The 10,093-nt window shown below is 30.1% G+C and overlaps 1 protein-coding gene across 6 annotated transcripts in view; it reads right to left on the reverse strand.

The window, feature by feature from the left end:
• Positions 1 to 6,190: 6,190 nt before the first annotated feature.
• The window catches only part of LOC112519231 (phospholipase D alpha 1-like), a 5,888-nt gene continuing 1,985 nt past the window's right edge, over positions 6,191 to 10,093 (reverse strand). Inside the window, exons 2-4 of one of the 6 annotated variants that reach the window (XM_025127242.1) lie at positions 8,731 to 8,824; positions 6,781 to 8,650; positions 6,191 to 6,624 (exon numbers count right to left, since the gene is read on the reverse strand). In XM_025127242.1, coding sequence (XP_024983010.1) covers positions 6,191 to 6,624; positions 6,781 to 8,650; positions 8,731 to 8,824 — 2,398 coding nt within the window. Of the gene's footprint in view, positions 6,625 to 6,780; positions 8,687 to 8,730; positions 8,825 to 10,093 lie in introns of all 6 variants that reach the window. The other 5 variants (XM_025127243.1, XM_025127244.1, XM_025127247.1 and 2 more) reach the window with 5 other exon arrangements.

Genomic DNA, 10,093 nt, shown 5'->3' on the forward strand with positions numbered 1-10,093 from the left:
TATAACTAATAATTACTCATTTTTTTCGTCCAAGTACTTATGCACAATTTATATGTAATCTTGAATTTTAAATAATATACATCAATAAACAGTAATTCATGTATGAAAAATGGTTTTTAAGAGTTTTTGTCAAATGATTTATAATATAGTATAAATATTTTAAAAAAACTTTGTTTTAATAAGTCTTTTTTTTTAAATTAAAAATAAAAACAGTTTAAAGATAATAGAAGGTTACTCGTACAAAGCAACGAGATACATTTTGATTTTAATATTTTGTTTTATTCTTTATCTCAGTCGATGTTATAATATGTTCTTATGTGATTTTGAAAAAACGATGATGTTTTTATTTTTGAATAAATTTTAAATTTAAAAATATCATAAAATTTGACAAAAATATATCGATATTAGTATCAAATTAACTATTTAAAATTCCTATTTTTTGTGTAATTTTTTAATTCAAATTTTTTATTATGATTTAATTTAGATTCAATAACAAAGTAACTTATATTTGGTTTAATAATATAAGTTTCTTATAAAGATAATAATTAATTATTTTGTTAGAACTCGATAATTATCCTAATTATATTTTAGATTTTTTATATTTTAAAATGAGATGTTTATCCTCTATTTGATTATGTTTATCCGTAATTAGTTACACGAATTCAAACATAGAACTTTAATAAGTTGTACTTATGCATAATTTATTTGTAATTTTGAATTTTAAGTAACATGCATCAACAAACATTAATTAATGCATAAAAATGATTTTAAGAGTTTTTATCAAATATTTTATGATATAGTATAGATAAATGAAATTCATTAAATTTAAAAAAAAATTAGAAGTAATTATCTATAAATCATAAATTATTTTTTATTCTTCTTATTAATTAGAATCTTTAATGTTAAATGTATAAAATAAAATAAAAATCATATATTATGAAATCTTTTAAAATATTTTAATAATATTATTCGTGGTATAATCTTCAAAATAAAAAGCTATTGTTTATTTAAATTTGATATAAGATTTTGATTTTTAATTCTTTATTTTAAAAAATATGTTGGAACAGGTTTTGGAGAATCTGTTAGAAATAAAAATCTTGAAAATCTTTATTTTAGAGAATTTGGAGATGGTCTTCCTTTTTTGCATTGAGTAAAATTTGTGTCCATCAAAATAGCATTGTATTCAACAAATTACACGATAAATCCTAACCAGGTAAAAGTCATTACTCTCACTTACCAGATAAAACTTTTGATTCTTGCCATCACTTTTACCGAGTAAGAGCATCTCCAACATATTATCTAAAATGAAGATTTTGTGGATTTTTTGATCCAAGGGATTCCCCAAATGAAGAAAATAGGAGACAAACGAGAGTGAAATTCTCCAAATTTTGAGAACTCTCTAAAAATGATTATCCGATGAAAGAGAGATAATTTTATTTTTCCTACCAAGGAAAGATATATAATATTTTAATAATATAATTCAATCACCAAAATAGAGACGTCATTGAAGATATATATATATATATATATATATATATATATAGTTATACAACCCTTTACATTTGTACAACTCAATCTCAACCGTCCATTTAATTTGATGAATATGTGATTTCATAAAAGTTTTGATTGTTTTATAATATAAAGTATTGATCATAATTAATGAAATCTAGTCATCTTACATAAGTATTCAAATCATAATAAATGAACTATTATCATTTCCATAAATATNATATATATATATATATATATTTTCTTTAATAATTTAACTTTTGAATCTTCATTTTAGAGAATTTGTTGAAGATGTTTTAAAACTCTTGGTCATCATAACCATGTTTATCTCATAAGGTAAGATAATCTGATTTGATAAGTCTTGTCTGATAAGTATTTGGTACATGACCGTTTAGAAACAAAATATGGTTATCAAAATAATAAAGTTAATAATTACTCATTTAAAAAATAATATATATATATATATATATATAGAGAGAGAGAGAGAGAGAGTGTGTGTGTGTGAGAGAGAGAGAGAGAGATAGATGTAAGTTATTATGCAATTATTTACATTTATACAACCAATACAATTCAACCGTCCATTTAATTTGATGAATATGTGATTTCATAATAGTTTTGATTGTTTCATAATATAAAGTATTGATCATAATTAATGAAATCTAGTCATCTTACATAAGTATTCAAATCATAATAAATGAACTATTATCATTTCCATAAATATCTCAATTAATTAAGTTGCATTGGTTGTACAAATGGACATGGTTGCATTTGAAATATACCCTACATAGGGCATGTCCATTTGTACAACCAATGTAACCCAAATAATTGAGATACTTATGAAAATGATGAGAACTCATATATTATGATTTGAATACTTATGGAAGATGACTAAAATTCATTAATTATGATCAATACTTTATATTATGAAACAATCAAAAAATTTATGAAATCACATATTCATCAAAGTAAATGAACGGTTGAGATTGAGTTGTATTAGTTGTACAAATATAAATAATTGCATAATAACTCTCTCTCTCACACACACACGTATGTATATATATAACTAATAATTACTCATTTTTTTCGTCCAAGGGAGATAAAATAGGGGCCCTAAAATGTTTACCAAAATAGGAATAAGACTTGATATTATTAGAAATGCCCAAAAAAGACAGGGAGAATAGCACAATAGCGATATGGCTAGGCTTTGTGGGCTCGAATGCCGGTTTGAGATAACAGCCAGTATAAAGATCTCCATTAGTTCGTAAACCGATTGTATACCACAACTAATAAACACCAAAAACATTATAAAGTTGATGATTCCCACCAAGAATTTGATCGTCGGGATTCAGATAAGACGTGGTCAGCGAGAATTAATTATTAGGGACAAACAGTCCTTCTACTTAAGGGGCAAAGAGAAGCGGCTTGCTACTGAGAAAGCGAACGGTCAGCGCGAAGGTTCAAGACTTAGCCGAACGTTAGCGAAGCTAGATTCTCATAGCGAGGCGCTTCGCTAAATGATAAGTATAACCATGGAGAAAAAGAAGTATGTAGAGCTATTCGAATATAAAACTGTGATTCTAAAATCTAGTGGTAAATTAAGTTTTAATGAGTATAAATATTATTTTAATTTTTTTATAACACCAAATGTATGTAATCTAAACTATAAGAGTGATGTCTGATTGATTTAAACTCTAGATATTAAGTGTCTGTAAATCTCAGATTCAAATTCAAGGAGGAATAAGAATCCTCCTGTGACCACAAAAGTTCAAATACAATGATTCCAAACTATTCATAAAACAGATGGTCATCCTGTGATTAATTATCTTGCAAAACGTGTTAGATATCCATCTTAATAAGGGGGAAAAAAAACGCAAGTAATCTAGATTGAAAGTAAAGTTGACCATAAAATTTGGTTTCTTTTGGTTTGTTAAGCAATGCATTCAAAACACGCCACTATTATTTTAAAGTCGACCAATCAAATTCTGTTACTGCATTTGAATAATAATTGACTTCTTTTATTTGGTCTTAGATAAAAAATTGATTAGTTAAGAATATTAAACAAGTAAATACAAAAAACTGTATGCTTTTATATAATACTAAAAAGGTATTCGCGCAATACAATAAGATATATTTTGATTTTAATATTTTATTTTATTTTTAGTCTTTGTTCATGTTATAATACGAATTTATGTAGTTTTGAACAAACAATATAAATTTGAAGATATCATTATATATATATATATATATATATATATATATATATATAGGGTTGGGTTCATGTGAGACCAAGGGTTTTTCGTGAGACCCGTAAGACTAATCTATGTTCATTGATCAACTTTATAAGCTAATGATCTAATGGTTTAAAGTTGCAATCATATATGATTAACACACCCAAAAAAATATGATCATATGATATTAAAACTTCTCGTTTTCTTGAGTTTCATATGACTTTAAAACGATGTGTGTGTATAGGTTGTGTAACAAGTCATCTGAACCAATTATCAACTGTAGCATATCAAATTTAGATATTCAGTTATAGTTTGATTAGTTCAAATTCAAAATCTCAATATTAAAACTGAATTGATCAATTGTTAGATAACAGTTTAAAATCCAATTGTTAGATAACAGTTTAAAATCCAGGGCTGGGTTCCAATGAAAAGGAGAATTATGTTGAGAAAGATAAGAAGTGATCTCCACATTTAGATCAATTGAAGATCGACACTAATGAGATATACCGAGATGTACGAGATCAATTCCCGTGAGAAACACAATTCATAAGGTGTAGATGAAACGGAAAATGATAAATGATCCAAATCACTTCTTACGCTTCTCCTCTTAACTCTTACAGTCCCCACCTTAATTCTTATTATGGTATAATCATTTGTTTTAAAATCCAAAAGAATAAAACGTTATAATTTAAATAATTTATAAAATGGAGATCTAATTTATTGAATTGGATCGGAACAAATCAATTATTAGAAAATGAATAATTTCGAACAGTTGAAAAAACATTTTCTACCGAACATAATAATATTAAATAAAAATAAAAATAAAATAATATTAATAGCAGGCATCCCCATAAATGTGAACGCTTGTGCATGTGGACTTCCAATCACTGACCTTTGCCAAAATCAAGACGAAGACATTCATATGTTTTATACAATTCTTAAGACGGGATGTGTAGATTTATAAATTAATATTAAATTTTTGTAAAAAATCTTAACAAGGTAAGTGATCGTTTACCAAACACTTAACCGATAAGCGTTTATCGGTAAAATCCAATATTATTGCTTACTTACCGGGTAAGATTTTAGTCAACAAAAATTGCATCTTATGTAAAACACTAACCGTGGTAAGAATCGTCATTTCTCACTTAACGGGTAAGACTCTATGTTCTTGTTTCGTTATTATCAGGTAAGATTCTTGTTTTTTGCATTATTCATCCGATAAAGTAATATGATTTTATAAACATTTATCCGTATAAGTATTTAGTAAATGGTTTTTTAATATTTATAATACTTTTATTATAAAGTTCGTTATTTTATAAATTTTTATAGTATTTTGTTGTGAATTGTTTTTGGAAAATTAAATGGTCAACTTAGACATTAACTCGTGACAATTATCCACGATGATAAAATAAATAGGTATATCTAACTACCATCAATGCATTTATTGAAACTTTAAAATAAGTTATAGAGTGAACCACTCTGTTTGTAATTGTGGTTTTATTGATTTTTGTACTTTTAACTATCTATATCTGTAGTTTTTGACTTTTTATTTTTGTAAAATCCATGGTTTTTCTATTTAACGACGTTATTTAGTAACCGTTATAAAAGACTAATCATCCTCTAAACAAACTATAGGGACCTGAAATGTAATATCCTCTAGAATTTAATTTGATTCACAGGTTTTGAATTTTTTATTAGAAAATATTTTAAGAAAATTTATTAAAATAACCAATTTTCAAGGTTGTTTTCACCTCTTATGATTTTTCTCTCCAAGTTTACAAAAATAGTCATAGGTCCATAATATTCACGTCCGCAATTGTGGACCCAACTAAAAGACAAAAAAAAAATTACATTTTGCAGTGAGGTCTACAAAAAGATTTACACTTTTCATCCAATTCGCAAAAAAAAAATACAGACGTAGGGCTATTTTGGTAAACCTTGTAAAAAAATGGCTAAGATGTAAAACCAACTCGTAAAAATGGTTATTTTAACAAATTTTCCAATATTTTATATATCCCATCACAAATCAAATATCTTAAAATAAAAATATTTATATTTATTTACTGTAGTGATTGTTTTTATTAATTGTTTGAATAATCAGTATTTTTTTAATCTTAATTTATAATATTTATTTTGTTATCATTTTAATTATTTACAGTTTAACTATATATTAATAATCCAATGTAACCGAAACTTACTAGAAGTATTAGAATCTTCAGGTGAGTTTTTATTTAACTTGTCTTACAGGCATGGTAAAGTCGCAAAATATCTTTCCCGCAATATGTCTTGAACAATATTTTATAGTTCAAGTTTAGATCTTAACGATCAAATTTCATGAAAAATTTGTATTAAATTGAAACCAACTTATAAAACTTTTATTTTGAAATTTAAAAGTAATATAAATGATTCTTTAAATTGTATAAATTGGTGATATCGTGTTACAATGAGCGACTTCAAGTGGTGAGAATCGGAGGAAGATACTCCGATCTCGACCCCAAAACCGGAGCCTTGGTGTCTGGGAAGAAAGAGAAATCCGGTAAAGCCGTAATGTCTCCGACGTTTGAGATCGCCACAGGATACCGAAGTAAATGCCCCGGAAGGTCTTGAACAAACGTTGGACTCGAATACAAACTCCAGTTCTCATCTGCTAATGCGTTGACCTTTCTAATGCACTCTATGCTTTCTGGATGACGAAAAGAATCGTGAACATAAGACAAATGTTCCAACCACAATGCTATCCGGAAGCCGAAGATCACACCACGAGCTGGCCATTGTGTCACTATGTGTTTTGGTTGGTACGCACCCATTGCGATCTCGGTGTCTCTAGCCCCGTCCATCGATCTTTGGTTGATGTTAGCCGAACCGATGATTATGTATTCGTCATCAACTACAAAGCAAAATGGTTAAAACAAACAAAAGGTTAAATTGACTCAACGCCATCTGGGTTACCAGTAAATCCTAGCCTCTCTATGTAAAATGTGGTTAATTCAAGTGGATTTAAATCGTTTTTTATAAGAAAAAAAAAAGATAATGTACTACTTACCGATCATCATTTTAGCATGAACATAGATCATAAATCGTCGAGATTCTTGTGCTCTACCATAATCAGAATCCGGCTCGGGTTTCTCCGGTGGTTCATACTCGTCGGGTGTCTTGGTCTCACGGTTCCCGAGGCAAAAGAAGCTCAAGTAGTCCCTCGGATCTGCTTCGATCCCCATGGCTAGAAGCTCGGAGGTGATGTCTTTATACATCATCTCCATTGTTCTTCTTTGCCAATCTAGAATGGCTTGAACGGATCCACTTTCCGGGATCCCTTCAGGCCACATTGGGATCACTATGTAGACGGAAAATCTTTCTTTCGCCTTGATTTTACTAATGATTTTTAACACGAGCTCCTTTGGTATGAGATGCAAAGCCCCGATATCCTCGATTTTGAAATCTTTGCTCGGGTTCCAACCATATGAACTCCCCAAAAAGTACTGGTTTTCGATGTAGATGAAGTTTTTTGCACGTCGTATGGCGCTAATATACGCATCTTGAATGCTACGATCAATCACTTTATCTTTTCCAGTAACGAGCCCAGCCATCGATGCTTCCTCGGGTTTTTCTGGAAACCCTGATGCCGCACCACTGTCAATTGACCGGAATAATTGGACGTTCCATGTATCACGATCTTCAGACGATGGACCGACTGGCGAGGGTTGAGTTATGAATTGATCGAGCTCGGCGAGCGTAAAAAGATGTTGAGTTCCGACTTGTTTAGTCCACCGTTGTTCGAAATTGTACAAAATATCCCAAGCAATCGGGCCTTCGAGTTTGCAATGTACGTCATGCCACGGCTCTCTCGGCCCACCTCTTGTGATCGACGCTCCCGAGAAGTTCGGTTGGTGAAAATCGTCATGGTGAACATCTTTTAATGTTTGAAACAAAGAATGATCACGAGAATCATATCGCCCATCGCAAAGATCAATCCCACCAACAAACCCGACAATCCGCCTCATTTCCGACGATGGTTCTCCCGGAATCTCACTATCGACCACAATCGTCTTCTGATGGTGAGTGAACATCGTAGCGACCTGAATCCCCTGAACATAACTATTATTCCCGTCTGGATCACGAGGGCATAAAACATAACGGACCTTTGTATCACGAAAATAATCTCCCGATTCTTGATCGTGTGTCGCCATTAACCCGTCTTTCTTTAGCAACTCGACCGAAGTTCGATCATCCCAAACGAGCATTAACACGTTCACCCCTTCACTGGCTTTCCGCTTCAATAACTCACCCAACGTAACGTCCCCACCGGGCTTCGGCCTCCGTGGGTCCCGAACCAACACGATCTTTGTGTAAACCGACCATCCCGTTATATAAATCAAATGCTTTGCATCATTAATCGCATCGAAAACATCCTCCCAACATCTTTGGGGCGCATAATACCCATTAGAAACTAGATAAGACGTCATGTTATCATCGAGTATATGTGCATCGGGGTATAACGTCACTTCACAACCTTCCCTCTGCCGAAAAAACGTGTACGGTATCCCTCCAAATGTAACACTTTTAATCCCTTGTGACCAATGGCTATCTCTTGCCACACTAACATATTGCAACTTCACGTGAATCCTCGAATGCCCTCGTATCGGGTTACGATCTTCGTCTAGAATCTCGAGCGATCGATCGACTTCGTACCCGTTAACAACCTCTTCCACCGGGAGGTATGCTCGGCCGATCAGAATCGCGCCCACAGGATTATCGTCTTTGACCGTGAATATAATGTTGGAAAGACTGTGTGCACAATATATATGAAAAGATTCGTACCAACGAGGATTTGATGGTTCGTTTTCGATCATTCTGGTCCTCGCAACTCGAGCTTTTTCCAAATCGACTGTTGCGTAGATCTTCGAACCTACGATCTGATATAAGTTCGATGACGTCGATTTTCGGTTGAACTATTTATTTGGATTTAATTTTGTGTGTGGAATGATTTAATTACCTCTGGGCTACAAAGAATCATTCTCTTGACTTGAGCTAGAAATTTTTTCCCTTTTCCTTGACTTGTAGGCTCCATGGAAAGAAACACGAAAACATAAATACGAGGTTTAAAGACTTTCTATTTTTAATCAAAATTAAAATTCTTTTAATTTGGAGTTTTTATAAATTCCAACAGAAATAAAGAATTTTTTTTTAACATACTCAACAATATTCTTATGAATAATTATCTAGAAAAAATATGAATAATTTAAAGTTAAAATTAATTTCCCAATTTTTTTAATAAATTAATTAATTAAATTTACCATTAACAAATCCTATGACGCAATTCAAACCCTTCTCACTCAACCTCATATCTCCCTCTAAGCGGCTCTATCATCGTATGCTCTTCATCACTGTTGATCATTACAATCGGTCTCCCTCGTTTTGATATGTTTTTTTGGTTTTTTGATTTGTTATTGGTACTTCTAATGTTGTTCTTCGGTGGGCTTTTTAAATTATTACCCATATATTTTAATTTGTACTAGAATAGTACTCGCACAATGCAACGAAATATATCTTGATTTTAATGTTCTATTTTATTATTTGTCTATGTCAATGTTATAATACGATTTTATGTGTTTTTAATAAAACAATAATGATTTTATTTTTAAATAAAATATAAATTTAAAGATATCATTAAAATTTGGAAAAAAATATATCAATGTTAATATCGAATCAACTATTTAAAAGTTCACGTTTTTTTATGTAATTTCTTTAATTTATTTTTTTATTATAATTTAATTTAAGTTTAATAACGAAATATTTTATTTTCGGTTTAATAATTTTATAAAGATAATAATTAAGTATTTTGTTATAACTTAATGATTATCCTAATTATATTTTAGATTTTTTATATATTAAAATGAGATGTTTATCCTGTATTTGATTATGTTTATCTGCAATTAGTTACACGAATTCAGATATGAGGCTGTACTTACGCATAATGTACTTGAAATTTTGAGTTTTAAGTAATATGCATTAATAAACAGTACTTTACGTATAAAAAGTAGTTTTTAAGAGTTTTTGTCAAATGCTTTATAATATAGTATAGATAAAGAGATCGAAAACAATACCTTCGCATTGGTATATTATTTTCGACATCTTTTTTATAAGACCATAAAGGCTTCTTCAACATATTTATCATATTATAGCACTCGTCCTTTTCTTTTTCATTATCAATTTTTATACACATATATAAAACGCGAACAACAGTACAATGTTTATACATATACATATATATATATATACTAGAAGCGTACTCGCGCAATGCAGCGAGATACATCGTGTTTTTAATATTTCATTTTATTATTTATCTCAGTCGATGT

Source organism: Cynara cardunculus (genome assembly GCF_001531365.2).
Source record: "Cynara cardunculus var. scolymus isolate 2C chromosome LG 10, CcrdV1, whole genome shotgun sequence".
In the NCBI taxonomy this organism is placed as follows: Eukaryota; Viridiplantae; Streptophyta; class Magnoliopsida; order Asterales; family Asteraceae; genus Cynara; species Cynara cardunculus.